The following is an 18,417-nucleotide window of genomic DNA, read 5'->3' on the forward strand; positions in this document are numbered from 1 at the left end:
CAACATTTTACACAAGGTACATGTCACAATTATAGTACACTTAGCTCTGCCATTATCAGAGACACAGATATGTATTTATTGTGAGAACTGCTGAATGTGTTGAACTAGTATCTAACAAAATGTCTTTCAAATGTCAATACCCTGTATCCAACAAACAACAACTAAAATCATACAATGTCATGATTATTTTCTCTAGTCAAATAAACCCAGAGTAGTGCATTATGCATATTGTTGGCTACTTGATGTATTGCTTTTGTTACTCTTTTTGGATAAAAACAGCTGCTTAATGCATAAATATTAATGTTATTTGCCATGCAATTCACTGTTAACAGAGTACAACAACCAAAAACGTAATATTTAATATCGTTCTTCTGCTTCAGGTTTATTAATGATATGTCTATTTAATATTTCTTGCTAGAATATTACAATAAACTGTGGTTTAAACAGTATTTAGACATGCACATCTTCTTTTACTATTTGTAAATAGTAGCTATATTTTGTAGATTCCGTTTATAAAAAGTCATGACAAAAAATGTAAAAGATATCACAGCAAATGTTATGACTGAGAAATGGCGAGATCTTTATTTACAATTTCCAAAGGATCAGTTCGGTTAACAAATATATCTATAATATGTACATGGAAGCAAAAGGAACCACGTCCATTTTCACAGCAATCTTCCATGAGTCCACTCACAGGAGATCTATGATATTTACATGGGTAAATAAATGTACAAGTCTTCAAGTGCACCTCTGTCACTCACAGTACATCATTATAAATACACAAGTTTACGGGATGTGAAACATTTCTACAACTTACCAATTTAAAAGTGGAAACTGATTATCAAGCCACTTGTGCCACACAAATCCAAATTTCCCACCCACAGTTAAAAGTTTAAATGCATTAGCCAAAAAGACTAGTAGTAGTAGAACGAGGTAGAGATCTCCGTTACCTATATAATTAGACATGCTTTTTGATGAGCGACTGATGCTGGGTATCAGAGACTCTTGTTGCTGCATAGATGAAGTTTAACTCACTGACACGGGCAATACTCTGCATCTAACCTTACAATGATGCTGCAGGTCACTACTGGACAGACTGGCTCAGAGGAAGTACAGCTTTAAGAGAGGCGAAGAAAGGCCGGTTACAGCTAATTATGCACATAAGATGATAATCAGTTGCTTAGGAGAGCAGGCTTGTAATGGCGACTGATTTACAACCAAATATGTACATCACAGTATTCATGGATAACAGATGAGATGGACGTGCTGAGCCCTTGAGCAGTTCCTCGGAAAGGTACACAATGAGTGAAACGCCTTCTTTAAAAGTAAACAAATGTGTCCTTGTGCCAGTGATGGCGTAACATTACCCCTCGTCTTTTTTAAACACAAAATTGTACTTTGAAAGGGTTCTGATGATGGGTACACACACAAAGTAAGGCAGAAATGTACATCTTACAGTATTAGAGGTTTGTCCAGAAATGCAAAAAGAAGTTAAGACAAGATTAAAGCCAAAAGGGGCCATTACAACATTGGTCAAAGGAAGGCCAGGAAAAGTCGCTAGTGTGTGAGCAAACGTAACAATGGAGGCACTTAAAATGAATGGGATAAAAGGCAAATGTTAAGGCTAGAACCCAGCATTGTCCTTGTTGAGCACAGTTCATATATTTCAAATCAATCTTTTGGCATCCAGTAACTGTAGCAGGTGTTGCCAATACAACATTGTTGTGTATAGACCAAAACAAAACCATTACGAGAAGTCAAGTTAAATAAAATTTACATATTTTTGCATTTAACATTATCTTGCATCGAATCCCATTGCCATTTCAACATTCAGATTGTACTTTTTGTGCTTAGTTCTGCAATTAATCATGTCAATGGTAAAATACTCTCTTTTCTTTAAACACTTTCCAAAAAGTTACTTTCAAATTCAAAAGTTTTTTTTTTTTAAATAAATTAATAGAATTAAAGCAAAAAAAACAAGTATTTCTTATGATACAATCTAATTGGAAATAAAAACAAGTCTTTAAGTCCTTAGGTCTGTCCTGATTTGATCTGGCCCTTGTGTTTTAATCTTTAGACTTGAGAATGGCAGAGCCAGTTTTAGCAGCAATGATGAACAGACACAGTATGGGGAATCTGGACCCAAACAGCTGCTACAATTAACACCGGACCATCAAGAGAGGAGTTCATCATACTTCCTAGATGAGAATGTGAACACGTCCATGACAAGGTCTAGAATCCTGACTCCATAACTTTCCGTGGCCTGCACAAGCAGACTGAAAGGGAATTCCTCACTGAATGTCCTTTAATGCCAAATCCTCCATTTTGAGTTTAACAGAAGGTACCTAAAATATTTCTCTGTACAGATGAGAACAACATCAAAGAGCTCATCAAAAAGTTCTTCTGGACTTCTTCCCTTGGATTTGGGTCAGAACTTCAGCTGTGTCTTTTAGCAATGCATCAAAAATCCCATCAGCAAGCTGCATCTTTACAAAAAGTTCATCTTCATCATAGTTCACCCACTGGGATTCCTCCTCATGCAACTCCTGGACCTAGAAGAGGAAGAGTGATTACATACTTATGTATTTAAAAGTCTAACTAATTCTGTAAATCAACACAGTTTTGCAATATCAGAAACAAGCTTCCTGAATGTGAATTTAAATACACTTACCAGAATGTGGTCAACTCGGTCTCTCTTTTTCCGTCCAAATTTGATCATTTTCTGCCAATCTGTTTTCTGGTTCTGCTCTTTCTTTAGACCACACAACTTTAATACCTCAGTGGTGACAAATTCCTGAATAAAGAAAAAAACAAAAACAAAAACAAATTATTATATATATATATATATATATATATATATATATATATATATATATACATACACACACACACATACATACATACATACACACACACATACATACATACATACATACATACATACATACATGCAGATGCACAAACACTCATACACACACACACACATACACACACATACATACATACATGCAGATGCACAAACACACACACACAAATAAACATACTTAAATTATAGATATATTCTAATAACAAGATGCCACTTTCCTTTAAGCAGCATTGATATATTGCATACCTGAACTGTTGTGATGTCATTGGGGCATTTCACTCGATGGAAGTAGGTGGAATTAAGGCGACGTGGCTTCATCCATTGGGGCTGATCAACTTTTGGATCTTCTGCATAGATGTCTTGAATGACCTCCCATGATAAATCAAAGACGGCCTGTAAATAAATAAAATGGAAAATATTTTTTACTTCATGGAAATGCCTACCAAAACCTTGCCAAGGTTAAACAAACACCTCAATGCCAGCATCTCGATCCCTACCAGTTTGTAGCTTTGTTGGCATTGAGCCTCCAGGTCATTAGCTTTGGAGTCTCCTTCCAGGAAACTATTAGAGGGTTGAGGTTTGGGTACTCCAGTCAGGCTTGGTCTACCATGACCCAGTTTGCAGCTTTTCCAGATCTCCTGAGTAGCAGCGATGACCAGTTTCTCCACTTCCTGGACAGTGTGAGGAACAATCATGGCAGGCTCCTCTGGTTGCTTCATCTGCACGGGAAGTTCAGGCCTGGGTGGTGTTTTGACCTGTTCCCCCGAACCAGAAATCCCATCTTGCTGCTGTTTTTGCTTTTGCTGTTGTTTTCGTGAGCTGAGACCAAAGTCCTCATCGAACCAGTCCTGCTCTTCACCAAGGACATCGAAGAGCTCACGGCTCATTTCCAGCTCTGCCAGACGTTTAGCTAGCTCTTCCTGTCCACTTGTACCCAGGACAGGGCTCTCCTGTTGAAGAATCATAGTTAACAATGATCAAGATCACTTCTTACAACTTCCATCAAGAGAAGGTCTAATTTATCTTTACTTTTTTTTTTTTTTTTTGCAACACACTACAGGCCTAAAAAGAGGGTTCCAAGGTAACATTAGCCCCTAGATGTCTGTCAATAAGGCTGGAAATGTCAACTTAAGCATTACATATCAGCAATGTTATCAACTTGTTGGGTAAATCATTCACTTCATTTCAAAATAACTCTGAAGACTGGGTTATTTTTTAACTGGTTTCTCATTTCATCTATTATAGGATCTTTAGATGCATCAACATTTTCACTTACAGGTCTGTTGCAATGCTCTGGAGATGAAAGTTCCTCCTGATCATCATCAAAGAAACTGTCCGTCTTTGTTTTAGATGAAGACCTGCTCTGAGACTTAAAGTTGTTGCTTCCATCAAGTCCATCATCTTCATTGATGAAGTCTCTTTTCAACTGATTAGCAGCTGATAACTTCTCCTCTTTGCCTTTCTTGATCTTCTGAAATTGCTTCACCGCATCACTTAAGAAGTTTTCCACAAGTTTATCTGCTAGGGTGGTCAAAGCCCTTTTGTTATTCAAGTCTTCCCTATTATCGAGACTGGCCTCTTCGATCGAGATGTCAGTGGTTTTTGGAATTTTCTTATCCTCAACTAACCGGTCCAAAATTACTGCTGTTGGTTCCTCTTCCTGCTTTTGTTTTTTAGATGTCCCTTTATCCAAATTATTGAGCAATGGAACAACATTATCAACAGATGTGAGAATGATGTCCCGGTCTCCTCCGTTAGGCACTGTGTGCTGGCTTTTGTCACAGTCCTTAATGATATTGCAGTCAATATAATTAATATCCAGGTTATGCTGAGATTTAAAATAGGTGCTTTGCCCAGTAGAAAGCTGTCTGATGTTAAGTTCCAATGGCTTTCCATGCTCTTCCGAAGTCTCTCTAGTCTCAGGATGCAAATCTAGGTCAGATTTTTCTCCTTTAATTTTGTTTAGCAGATTTCTATGCTCTAACTGCTCCTCAGAACCTTTGTTTTTACTATTTGGCTGGTCATCATATGATGAATCTTCATCTTCAGTGTCTGGACTGGCCTCAAATTTCTCTGGAAGACGAGAGATCTTGTCCGGCGGTGCGAATATTCCGTGTTTTTCCCTACATTCAAAGTACACCACCCCATCGTAAGTTCCATTGTTACTTCCCTCAGGGTTGTCCAGTTCAACCCCGGCCCAGAATCCATTGGCAAAGTTAGTTTGTCCCTTGAATCTCAGTGTCCCTGGTTGTATATTACTAACCAAAACCCGGTCTCCAATGCAGAAGCTTGGCAATTCATCCTTTACCGGCAAAACTGGCATTTGGTGCTGTGGTAAAGTCAAACATTTTGAATGCCTCATGATGTCATCTGATTCTTTACCAAGGCTACTGAGGTCTGCATGACCTTCAGTTTGGAAGCTGCCATTAGTACTTCCTGATCGGACACTTAGTTCTTCTTCAATTTCCTCTTCACTGCTGTACATTGGAGAGTTAACAGATTTTACTTTGGGCTCTGGGGCAGAGGGTGATGTAAGCTTTGATTCATGATTATCCTCCTTAAATGACGACTCAAAGGAAGGCTCAAAGTCATCGTTATAGCCATCACCTGAGAGTGACTGTGTATCTTTCATCTTTGGTGAATCCTCCCCCTTGGACAATGAGAAGTCAGGGGTATAAGAATGATCTATGGCTGAAGGAGTCTTTTCAGCTGAAGGATAGTCTATATCTTTTAATTTCACCACAGGAGAGTCAGTAAATCTCATACTCTCTCCAGCATTTGCAGAATCTTCAACTGCTTGCTTCTCATCAGCATCATTCTCAGACAACCTTTCCTCCTCAAATTTGGGTTTCATGTCATTCAGCGATGGAATCTGAAGCCCGAAATCCAGTTTAAGCAGAGGGTGAGAGTGTTGGTCAGACTGGTAATTCTCAGACCCCTCTGACTTTGCATATTCCAGTTCCTCCATAATACCTGACTTGTGGCTAGAGACCACACTCTCATCTTCTGAAAGGAGGTCATTGGCCTCTGGTCTAGCAGAATGTTCTTTGATTGAGGGGGCATCTTCTGATTGGTGGCTTGGATACTCTGGACTACGCAAGCTCCTCAAAACGTCCATATGTTCTGGACTCCCCATAACTGGAGTTGGAGTAACTGTAGGAGGATCTTCATCTGAGGAAATGTCATCATGTTCTGATGAATAGTTCTGATGTATTGGTGCAACATCATCTGCTAACAAAGGCAGGCAACATACACAATTTTTATCATTATGTATACTTTTAATTTGGTCCAAATAAATAGTTAATGCCAATAATCATGTTTTTAGTCTACATTGCACCTTTATCTGCCGATGTCTCCGTGGGCACAGTCTCTGATTTCTCAGATTCTGTGACAATCTTCCAGTTCTTGCTAGTCTCAGGTCTGTAAAGTAAACATGCAGCAAATGTTATGGGAGGTATATACACACACACACACACACAAAAAACCTCAGAATGAAGAGTAAATTATAAATGATTGGTAAATGTCAAGGCCGACCTCTGAAGTGGAGGGGGTTTTATCCGAGGCTTTTCAGTGGCTGAAGTGGGAGTTTTAATCTGGGGTTTAGTAGCTGGAGTGCTGTCTGGCTCTTTACTCAACTCAGCCTTGGTCTTCTGAATAAAGTCATTATATGACTGGGGAACCAGAGGAAGACAATCATTAACAAATACAGCATACTGACATCTTTTTTAATAGTCAATTTAAAAATATAGCAAAATAATACAGCAAGAGAAGCGCTTTCTTTAAGATAAAGAGACCACAGAAATAGGTGAATATGAAAGGTGATTATATGGCTGACCTCCAGCTGTTTCAGCAGGCTTGCCTCCTGAGCTTTCAGTCGCTCTTTTTGCCTCTTCTTTTGCTCTTTCTTTAGCTGATACACCACAGATTTACGTTTACGGAGCTCGTTCTTGAGGGCACAAATACGGCTCTCAATATCACTCTGATCAGATGTGGTCTCTGAGGTAAGAGAAAAAAAATTATCACCATCGTCAAAACATTGTCTTTGCTTTAAAAAAAAATACAAAAATATTGTGTGTGTGTGTGTGTGTGTGTGTGTGTATGTATGTATATATATATATATATATATATGCTTAAGATGGCACTAAACATTGTGACAAAGTACAACATTTAAATAATAACGATAGGCAATGTTTTAAACCTAAAAGGACAATTTTTTTGAGCAGTCTCTCTTTTACGACAGATCATCTCTACAAGGCAGGAAGACTCATCTGTGCTGCTTTAACATGACTAAGTGGTTTGATCCAAAGAAGTGCATACACGGAGATAAACAGAGCATTGTATTTTGCTGGCACAGTGTTCCTCTTCCTGCATTCATGTATCCAATTGAAGCAGGCTAAATTAACATACCAGATATGTAGCACCTTAAGAACTATGATTTGAAAAATAGACAAAAGTTTTTAAAAATAGGAGACCAATGATAAAATGGATTAAGAGAGCAAAACACTACATGAAACAATTTTGTATGTTGCAGTCTTCAAAAAAAAAAAGGGGGGGGGGGGGGGCTGGGTCTACATTACGTTGAGAGTGCAAATCCATATAATTTTCAAAGTCTAATGGAGGCAGTATGGATCTTACCGGATGGAGTGGCTGAATGAGGGTCACTGGTGCAGGCCTCACTGGTCTTGATGTTGGAGCACACCTGCATCTTGCTGCTTCTGTCAGTGCCAGTGACAGTGCCAGGCTGGCTACTGTCTGAATGTCGCAGAGAGCTGAGGCTGACTTTCTCTGGAGGAGACTGAAACACATACAGGAAGAAGGATCCAAGGTCAGGACGTGTAAGTCACACTCACCAAAGAGAGCTACAGTATAGTCAACTCTGTGTTATAAAACAGCACATAAAGAACTTTGGACTACTTGTAAGGTGCAAACAATTTTGCATATCTCCATGCTCAGGAAAACATAAACATTAGATGCAGAATCAAATTATTTATTTATTTTTTTTCCAGAAAACTCAGTTTCAGTTTTCACCTGTTTGCTGTCTGTGGCATTAAATGCAGGTGAGTGGAGGGTATCAGGGGCAGGGCTGTTGCCCGCATGAGGAGAGGGGAGTTCAGAGACAGGTTGGTCCGAGGAAGGGCTGGCCAGCTGCTCAGACACTGACAAATCAGTGTGCACGCTGGACACGGACAATGCTTGGGAGTCATCATCTTCACTGCCTGCTTCTGTGAGAACATGAATACAGATAAACAAAATGTAACAGTTCAATGCATAATCATTGCTTTGATGTTCTTATACACAGACTTACAAAATTAGTGAACATTTAAAAATCTGGGGGAGGTAAGATTTTTAAATGTTTTTTTTTAATTACGTCTTTCAAAATGGTGCATTTTATTTGAGCAAAACTACAGTACCAGTACTAATAATATTATTATAAATTAACAATTTTCCATTTTAATATAGAAAATATAATTCTATTTAACAATAATTCTATTTTTCTGTGATGGCAAAGCTGAATTTTCAGCAGCCAATACTCCAGTCTTCGGTCACGTTTTCCTTCTGAAATCATTTTAATTTTCAAGAAACATTTTTATTATCAATGTTGAAAACAGTTGTGCTGCTTAATGGTATGTAATATTTGTGTAGAAATCTTGATACATTTTTCGAGAATATAATTTATTGGTTTAGAAATCTTTAATGTCTTTACTGTAACTTTTGATCAATTTAATTTGTTCTTGCCATATAAAGGTAGAATTTCTTTTGAATGGAAGTACAGATGAAGTACAACTGATCTGCGGTTACTGATGTGCATATACCGGCCATTCTTTAGAAGAAAAGTTTCAATTTCACTTCCTTTCAATCTCAATACCCTTTTCCCACTCACCTTGTCCTGTGGGACTCTGTTGTCCACCTCTGGTCTTACTGAGCTCACTTTCCCAGCTGCGCTGCTGCAGTGGTGTTCTGTTGCGTGGCTGCTGCTGTTTTTCCCAGGCCGCCAGAGCTTGCTTCTCCATTTGGCGCACTTCTGCCTCCTCCGCGTCCAACCTCTGTCTCCACTCAAGAAGCTCCTCCGCATGTCTGCGCCTCTGCATCAACTGCTGCTCTCTTTTAGTGAGAAACCTACAGGACAGAAAATGAAGGAGACGAAGAGAGATAGAAAAGGCAGAACAAGACTGTGTAAAGCAAAGTGACACAATTTGTAAACAGACCACCAAAAAAGCAGGCAAAGCAGAGGTCCAAATAATGCCACTCACCCACCTTCTTCAAACCCCAGATTAGTCTCTTTTGCAAAGGATGTGCACCCACACATACCCTTACACACACACACACACACACACACACACACACACACTACAAAACATGCTTCCCAAACCAGGCACAGCTCCACTTGGTGACCTGCATTCATTTTAATGGGAAAAACAGCCCTATTGTGCCTTTAACATCTTCATCAGGGTAAAACTCATGCATCTGATCCAACTCATGGGTGATAGACATGGGGACAAACTCCTGACAAACTGAAACACATAGGTTCCACCCAGGGTTTTGACAAACACTGTTAGGCTTTTGTCTCTGTAAGTGCAATCCTGCAATGGAATTATTTGATTGTGCATTTGCTTTCAGAAAAAATTTAATAAAATGTGTTATATAATATATATAATGGTATCATTTTAGCAAGTGGTGCCAGGAAAAAAACTTCAGTCACTGAAGGCAGGTCATTATTTTTTTCAGAAAAAAGCCCTCCATGTATCATGACTTTGTTCTGCTAGATCAAACCTGCCTGGGTTTTTCATTGAGGTTTAAGATAATTAAAAACATGTTAGAGAAAAACAGATGGCTTTATCTAAAAGCAATCGTCTTGCCTAGTGAATACAGCGGCCATCTTCATCCAACCATAAATTGTATTATGTTGCCTCAGTCATATATACTCATTAGCTCATCGCGGGCTACACTTATTTAATCAGGGGCTGGAGTTAAGATTTACTGTGGCCATTGGGCAGATGAAGAAGTCCTAAACTAGCATTATTCAGAAGCATACAATATATCAGTCTGTCCGGCCTGTCTGAAAAGAGGTATTCCTCCCGGTCTCCACTCACCACGATACAAAGTTCAAGAACTGATTTCACGGAGACGCTCTGTGTGTGGTGCATGGTTGAAGCTCACGAAAGTTGTTGGGGTTGTATTTCACCACAAATCAGAAAAAAGTATATTTTTTTTTTTTCAAAAAGACAATAATCCTTATATTTAAGATCATCAATATCATTTACATTGTGATATTCATGACAATTATCTAAATAATTCAACCCCACATTATTTCTGTAATGCAAATTATATATAATCGTGAGATTGACCATAAAAAAAATTAGATTTACATATTAATACAAGACAGACTAGCAACAAGGCAAAGACTAGATTTGACAGGATCACACTACAGCATTGGTCTCAAACACAATTCCTGGAGGGCCACAGCTCTGCACAGTTTTGCCCCAACCCTAATCAAACACACCTGATCCAGCTAATCAAGGTCTTCAGGATTACTAGAAACTTCCAAGCAGGTGTGCTTGGATTTGGAGCTAAACTCTGCAGAGCTGTGGCCCTCCAGGAATTGAGTTTGAGACCACTGCACTACAGAGACAAAAGACGCAAGACCCACAAATCACTCATTTAACCCACCATGATGTAAACAAGTCTAATCTTTGGCTTTGATTGATGGTAATTATTTTTTAAACATTTTCATGTATTTGATCAGCAAATAAAGGCTCAAAAACCAATCACAACAGATTCAGGTAAATCATTTAATCATTAGAAATAAAAAATAATCTTCCCCAATCAGATAAATAACTATGCTTTATAATCAAACTAGCTTTAGCCAAAGAATCAACTTATTTTAGCATGGTGTAGCCAGTTCATTTTCATTCATCACTGCATTCCTCTTTCTGTCTCTATCCCCACCCACCCAGCTGTGGCAGTGGATGAACAAAAGCATGCTCCATGGGAAATAGGTGCTGAGAGAAGGGAGGGATGGAAGTAGAGAGGAGGATTATGGGTAACTGTACCTGACCAACTGGCTGTAGATAAAGAGCTGGAATTTGGGGTGGAGATTTGGGAGACAGATAGACAGAGAGGCCCAGTGATGAGCCGTAAAGACAGAGAAGAAATAATGGACAGGAGAACAGTGTCTAAGGAAGACAGAGAGTAGAGGACAGTCAAAAATCAAGAAGTGTTGGAGAGAATAAAACGAGAGAGAGAGAAAGAGAGAGAAGAAACCGATGTGGAGACAGAAAGAGAGATTGAGTGTAAACGTGTATCCTTACTACATGCTGCAAATCCTTAAAGGGGTCATATGATGCGATTTACATTTTTCCTTTCTCTTTGGAGTGTTACAAGCTCTTGGTGTATAAATAAAGTTGCAAAGACTAAAGTCTCAAATCCAAAGAGATATTCTTTATAAAAGTTAAGAATCAACCACCGCCCCCCAAATGTCTCATTCTAGCCCCCACGATGTGTTAAGATTTGCATAACGCCACCAAACGTTCACACAAAGAAAGGCGGCGTAACATTTATTCTCTCTGCTGCCGATGCTGAAAATGTGAAAGCGAAACTACTTTGGCCTTCCAAAACAGGACACAACTAGAAATCAGTGGTTAAGTTGTATTTACAACACCGTTCCAGAACAGCTCATGTCAAATAATCAGATATGTGCAACGCATTTTATTGAGGATGAGGACTGTTTCCTGAACCAGTAGCCTACAATGCATCTGTGGCACAAAGGCGGTTTCTATAAAGTGGGGCAGTTCCAACTTTGCAAGGACAGTCTGGTGCTTCTGACTCACAGCCTGTAAGTACATTTTTTTATATTTAAAGAATTTGCACTGATGATTCAAACGTGAGTTTTGAGCTGTGTAGAGTAGGCTTATTGTTTGTTGTTTTTTAGATCACAAATGCAACACAACGCATAAAAAGACAGTATAAAGTCACTCACTACAGGTGCATCTCAATAAATTAGAATTTCATGGAAGTGTTCATTTCAGTAATTCAACTCAAATTGTGAAACTCGTGTATTAAATAAATTCAGTGCACACGGACTGAAGTAGTTTAAGTCTTTGGTTCTTTTAATTGTGATGATTTTGGCTCACATTTAACAAAAACCCACCAATTCACGATCTCAACCAATTAGAATATGGTGACATGCCAATCAGCTAATCAACTCAAAACACCTTTAAAGGTTTCCTGAGCCATCAAAATGGTCTCTCAATTTGGTTCACTAGGTTTCTGTTAAATGTGAGCCAAAATCATCACAATTAAAAGAACCAAAGACTTAAACTACATCAGTCCGTGTGCACTGAATTTATTTAACACGAGTTTCACAATTTGAGTTGAATTACTGAAATAAAGTTTTCCATGACATTCTAATTTATTGAGATGCACCTGTATAATCAGTAATTACGTCCTAACTGGATGCAACAAATGCCTAATTTGTAATTGGTTTATATTGGTTTTATCTCGTTACGCCGGAATATGGCATCACAGTATGCTTGAGGTATTCGGCCAATTACAACACATGGGATAGCTGGTCAATCAGCACACACCTTGCTTTTTCAGAACGATAAGGTTTGTAAAAATCAATGGTTTCAGAAAGGCGGGGCATAGAGGAGCAACAATAATGTACATTATATGGATATTAACTTGTTTTTTTTTACCCTTAAACCACAAACAGATTGCATTACACCAAATACACAAAATAATGTTATTTTTTGCATCGTCATATGACCCCTTTAACAAGCCACTACCTTTGAGTGTCAAACTTTTTTTCTTACAAACAAGTCAAAAAATAAAAAAGTTTACAAGTGAGATGAAAGCTCTCAGTAATGACAAGTATTCCTGGAAAAGTGGCCTGGAAACATTTATCTACCCCAAACAACAGGCTGGAGAGTCTCATTAAATTGATCAGAACACCTGTGTCATATTTCAGTCTTCCCAAAATTAAAACAATATTTAATCAGATTTTTTGGACTAAATAGGTGAATTGGACAAAGTAAATTGGCTGTAGTGAGTGAGTTTTAAAGTTAAAAACCACCCAGACATTTCTTTCTGAAATTAACAAGCTTTATCTCTATGCAGGAATCTTTGACTAATTCTGCTAATTTTGCTGTGATAAAAGAGGGCAAGTACATAATTTATTAAATTAACTAAATTAAGGGAGGAAGACAACAAAGCAATTGCTTTTACAAAAGAGCTCCATAGACTGGATTATAAATCACTTTGAATGAGATGCAGGATAAAGTGTTTATACCGATGAGTTCGGAATAAATACAGCTGGAGGTTATAAAAAGAGATGTTCATGCTATTAGTGTGAGCTAGAAAGTGAGCAGAAGTGTGTGAACGGTGCTACAATCGCAACACAGCATGTGATTAGTTGAATCAGACAAGCATGAAATCCCCAAATTTTATTCTCAAGACAAAAATATTTGTGTGTCAGTGCTATGAAAAGTTTCTGACCAATGGGACGACCCTCATCAGTTGTCAAGATATGATTGTAAACAAGAATCTGTTGTCAAGGATTGAGTAGCTGAATATGGGAGAATGAGATTACACACAATAGACAAACATTTAGAAAACATGTGAAGGTTATGAAACGCATTCGAGAAATCTCATGAAATCTCACTGCCAGAAAGTACATCCTGTTTACTAGCTGTATAAGAAAGCTGTTCTCTATTTTAGATGTGAAAGATTCCTCCATTCATAAAGTGAGAGGAGTGTTTTCCTACACAGAGCACGCTTATGTTCAAACCAAACACTGTGCACACAGAAAAAAAATAAAAATAAACACTTTAAAATGTAACTTGGTCAGCAAGCTGTAGACGAACCTCTAAGAAATTAATACATGTTATTAATAGCATTAGCTTGTCATAAATAAGAAATAGCTCCAGAGTACACTGAACATTCACTGTTTGTTTGGCCCTCTTGAAAGAGGTTTACACTACATATGCATAAGGTAATTAAAGTTTATATCTACAGTTATAATCAAATGACTTTATAAACCAATGTATTATCTGAGAGGACAGAAGAGGAAAAAGATGGAAGGATAGAAAAGAAACGTGTGAGGGTTTATTTACTTTTCGTCCATGTGAGACCGCATCTTTTTCAGTTTCTGCATGATGCTGCTGGTTTCACTGCCTGACACAGACATGGGGGAGTGGCTACGGGTCTCTGCGTCTGTCACAGTCACGCTGGGCGGAGCCGACTCCTCTGCCACACCTGAAATGGGTGATTCCTGCAGATGTTTCATAAAAATAAAAATAAAATAGTGCAATATGTTCAATAAACTACATAGAGAGTACTTACAAGATACAAAAAGCTTTTATTTAGGAAGATTAAGAAACCACAATCTTTCAGACGACTGACCAGCTTTGTGTCGGCGCTTTTGAGCCGCTCTTTGAGTTTGAGTGTTGTGTGTCTCATTCTTTCGATCTCCTCCTGCTGTTTGAGGAGCAGCTGTCTCTCCCTCCTCGCTGCTTTATTGGCCTCCTGCAGTCGTTTGATCTCCGCCTGGGGATAAACAACAGCGACATATTAACCTTTATTTCTGTTCGGTAAACATGACAACATTTAAGTAAATCAATTAGGACTATTTAATTGATTCTACATTCATTTGAAAGTGTATCTTCGAGATAATCTCATAAATCCACATATCATTGTCACCTGTTCCTGTTGTAGCTTCAGTATCAGGCCTCTCTGTTTCTTACGAAGGGGTGGCATCTTATCGTCCTCTCCTTTATCTCTGAGATGCCTAATGGAGAAGAAAGGAGATGAGGTGCATGTCACTAAAGTTTAACAATTTTAATCAAGATGATCACTTTACTGCCTTTAAATCTATGGGTTTCCATTTCAGCATATGAGATTTTACTCACGAAAAAATGGTGCAACTTGACCAAAAGATTCCACAACATATTTAATTTCAGTTATGAGACATAAATCACAGTTCAAAAATTTGGGGACAGATGGTTTAGAAAGGACTTTTTTTTTTACATTGACAATATTAATTGAGCACCAAAACAGCATATTAGAACAATTTCTGAAAAATCAGAATAACTAAATTTCAAAATATAATAGATTATTTTTAATTGTAATGATGTTCAAATATTACTGTTTTTGTGTATTTTTGATTAAATAATTGGAGCCTTCATGAAGAGGACACTTCTTTCAAAAAAAAAAAAAAAAAAAGGTTTTAAAAGATATTACTGATGCTTTTGAACAGTTATGTATATATGGAGTTATCAAGCAGGAAATATAGCGTGGAAAACGTAGGGTGAGAAAAATGTATGCATATTATTATTATTTTCTCCCCACCAGTGCAACCTTTATTACAAGAACAGACATTCATTTTAAAGGCAATGAATGTTATAAAATTTTAGTGAAAGTTCAAACAAATCTTTTTTTTTCTTCTTCTTGAATAATACTAATATAAACCACAGCAATTATTAAGAAAGCAAATATGGTCCATTTTGATTTCATGTTGCATTTAATATATTTTTTCCTGCTAATCATAATGAATGTTTTTCCTGCCTCTTCTGGTGCTCGAGCCAGGCCAGTTCAGCCTTGGTCTTTTCTCTGAGGGCCTTCTGACGCAGACGCAGGAGAGAACTCTGATGTTGAGCGCGAACTTCCTCCTCCTTCATGTACTGACGCACCAGATCCATGGTGAACCTAGAGAAGCTGTCCTGACCACTTGAGAAGGGCATGCTGCCATCCTGCTGTGTATAACGTGATATGGCGCAGGGGAAAAACAAGAGCTGAGTCACTAATCCATCCCATACAAAGAGCTTCTTATCAACACACCAGGAAAACACAAATAAACTTCAACTATGACAACCAAATAGAACAAAACACAACAGGCTTGATTGTACTGAGCACAACTGGAGTCAGAGTTATGCTGCACGAGGAGAGCTGACAGGATGTCACCTTTGAGCTCGCTCTGGGGCTGGATCTGTCATGGCTGTGGTCGTCGTCAGATTCTGGATGAGGACTGGGCTTCCTGTCCAGCGATTCGCGCCGGTGGGCCTCGGATGGTAAAAGAGAGCGGAACGATCTTTCCTCAATGTCATCCTCTGTCATAGAGTCCTCAAACTTCACAGAGTACTCTTCGGCGATGGAGGCACTGTCTGCTGATTGGAGGAATAGACAGGAAGTGGTCAAAACAGCTTACATTTCTCATGACAGACTATTTAAGTTGTTTACCCCCAAAAATGTGAGCTTTACCTTTTTCTTGAAGTGGGCTTCGCAGATTTTCCGAGCAAAGGGAGTCATCAGCAGCGGTGTGAGCCTGGTCCTCCACTGAACTACTGCTTCTGTCTTTTCCTGGTGTATTCCTCTCGTCTTGATCAGAACGAGGTGGACTCCGCTGGGTACTACTGCTGCCGCCACCACTTAAAAACCGAGAGATCAGCATTTACACACTATGTTCTATAAAACCATTCATTTGTGCTGTGAAAGACAAATTGGCTAAAGTGAAAAGTAGATGGTGTTACCTGATGGTGGGTCTCCTGGAAGGGATGGACTCTGAGAGGCTGTCTGGTGGAGTCTCGACCTCCGATGGACTCTTACGTCTCTCAGGAGACAGCTCACTCTTCCAGCTACTGGAGAAGATCCAAAACAGCATCATTACTGATGTATAGACCACGATCACTAACATGACAAATTTGAAAAAATCTTTCACATTAGAAAATTGAAAGTGAAAACATGGTTAAAAAGACAGTTGATCCAACAATGAAAATATCTTTATGATTTACTCATATCCATGTTGTTCCAAATCCCCTGCAGTGGCTCTCATTATTCATCTGCACTTTTGCATACTCTAACTCCAAGGCTTGGAACAACATGAAATAATGATAGATTTTCATTTCCTGATGAATTATTCCTTTAATGCAGAACATTATCTGGCTTTTATGCTTAAGTGAAGCTGTAGAGTAAGAAGAATCAGAATGTCTGAAGTGAGTGAGTCACCTGTCAGTGTTGGAGTATGGCTGCTGCGGTTTCAGACTGCGTTTGTGGGGTTTCTGTTGATCATACAGGGGCATAATGGAGGGGCCAGGAACACTTAGCGCTCCAGCAATCTGTGAACGAGCCAGCTCAGTCATCTATAGGGAGAGGGAGAGAAACATTTAAATACACTTTTAATCCTTCAAGCTGACTTTAAAGAAAAAGCCACAGTACCTTCAGGGAGGACACTTTACACTCTGAGAAGATAAGCATGTAATCTTGTTTCTAAACATTTGGTTTTCTAGCATACAATTAAACACCCAAGAGTTTGTGTATTAGATATTTAGTAGGACTGAGAATCTTTAGGCATTTCATCAATTATTTTCATTGAGTCAAGATTTAATTACAGAAATTAGTCCAAATACTGTAAAAAGACTCTTAATGAAACTTATATCTAGTATAATTCTAGTACTATTTACATACTATTAGAGCATTTATAACTATTTAATTCATTTTAAGTGGCACTTTTTGTTCAACTTTTTTGTTTATTATCCTTTTTTTAGTGCATTTTCTTTTACTGTTTAGGTTTTAGTTCTGCTTTTATTTCCAGTTAACTTAATGTCTAATCGGCTAAAAAGTTGTTCATTTTATAACTGTATTTTATTTTGGCTTTTTCAATTAACAAAATAGTTTTTAATATGTTTATCTTATTTAATAATAACCCTTCTTGTCTGTTCTGTCCAGTTTATGCTTCTTAAAAATCATAATTACTGGTTATTATATTTAGAAATAAAATAACAATTTCAGTTACTCAATCCAGAAATATATGGGGGAAAAAAGCTCACCTCTTTAATGTGTTGTGCCGTTTCAGCTGTGTGGCGTGCAGCCTCAGCCTGCTGGTTTATCATTTTGTTTGTGGCCTCATGCAAACCTCCTAAAGCCTGCTGTTGAGACTGGAGCAAACCCTCTTGCAGCTCTGCATGGGCCTTGAATCCAACACAAGCATCCGTTTATTTAAAACATGCCAATCATTTAACTAAAGCTGCCGTTTTTAACTTGGTCTGAATCAGTTTTGGTTTCATCATCCTTTCTTCGTAGATCAGGTGTGGTTATTGTCGGTTCTGGAGAGTTCTGCTCCAACCTTGACAAAAACCAACCTACTTTGTAACTTTTTTTAACCCTTAAACACTGATTAGCTTGTTCAGGTGTGTTTGATTAGGGTTTGAGCAAAACTCTGCAGGCTCTCCATGACCGAAGTTGGCCACCCCTGTTGTAGATCTATTTATACATGTAAACTCATTCAGTCCTGTTAAAAAGTATATACATCCCAGAATACCAGAAAGAATATATTTCAAATTAAACAAACTGACATGAAATCTCCTCAACAAAGATCCTATACTATTAACAAATTATAAATGCAAATACCTGTGCAGCTTTCTGTCTGCTTTCTTCCAGTTGCCGTTGTGTTTCGAGGGCTTCTTGCTCTGCCTTCATCCTTAGCAAGTACAGTTCACGCTCATGCCTCTGTTGCTGAGACTGCAAGAAACACAGGTTAAAGGTCACCCTCAAATACATTG

The 18,417-nt window shown here is 38.3% G+C and overlaps 1 protein-coding gene across 5 annotated transcripts in view; it reads right to left on the minus strand.

The window, feature by feature from the left end:
- Positions 1–556: 556 nt before the first annotated feature.
- The window catches only part of cep350 (centrosomal protein 350), a 34,513-nt gene continuing 16,652 nt past the window's right edge, over positions 557–18,417 (minus strand). Inside the window, exons 19-40 of one of the 5 annotated variants that reach the window (XM_052562591.1) lie at positions 18,266–18,376; positions 17,686–17,826; positions 16,865–16,998; positions 16,390–16,494; positions 16,121–16,287; positions 15,824–16,026; positions 15,428–15,615; positions 14,564–14,651; positions 14,267–14,410; positions 13,978–14,135; positions 10,918–11,040; positions 8,748–8,983; positions 7,895–8,088; positions 7,502–7,661; positions 6,702–6,862; positions 6,401–6,537; positions 6,204–6,286; positions 4,143–6,097; positions 3,364–3,816; positions 3,113–3,259; positions 2,672–2,794; positions 557–2,552 (exon numbers count right to left, since the gene is read on the minus strand). In XM_052562591.1, coding sequence (XP_052418551.1) covers positions 2,391–2,552; positions 2,672–2,794; positions 3,113–3,259; positions 3,364–3,816; positions 4,143–6,097; positions 6,204–6,286; positions 6,401–6,537; positions 6,702–6,862; positions 7,502–7,661; positions 7,895–8,088; positions 8,748–8,983; positions 10,918–11,040; positions 13,978–14,135; positions 14,267–14,410; positions 14,564–14,651; positions 15,428–15,615; positions 15,824–16,026; positions 16,121–16,287; positions 16,390–16,494; positions 16,865–16,998; positions 17,686–17,826; positions 18,266–18,376 — 5,373 coding nt within the window. In that variant the 3' untranslated portion in view covers positions 557–2,390. Of the gene's footprint in view, positions 2,553–2,671; positions 2,795–3,112; positions 3,260–3,363; positions 3,817–4,142; positions 6,098–6,203; positions 6,287–6,400; positions 6,538–6,701; positions 6,863–7,501; positions 7,662–7,894; positions 8,089–8,747; positions 8,984–10,917; positions 11,041–13,977; positions 14,136–14,266; positions 14,411–14,563; positions 14,652–15,427; positions 15,616–15,823; positions 16,027–16,120; positions 16,288–16,389; positions 16,498–16,864; positions 16,999–17,685; positions 17,827–18,265; positions 18,377–18,417 lie in introns of all 5 variants that reach the window. The other 4 variants (XM_052562592.1, XM_052562595.1, XM_052562593.1 and 1 more) reach the window with 4 other exon arrangements.

Source organism: Carassius gibelio, chromosome B8, assembly GCF_023724105.1.
Source record: "Carassius gibelio isolate Cgi1373 ecotype wild population from Czech Republic chromosome B8, carGib1.2-hapl.c, whole genome shotgun sequence".
NCBI classification, from domain to species: Eukaryota; Metazoa; Chordata; class Actinopteri; order Cypriniformes; family Cyprinidae; genus Carassius; species Carassius gibelio.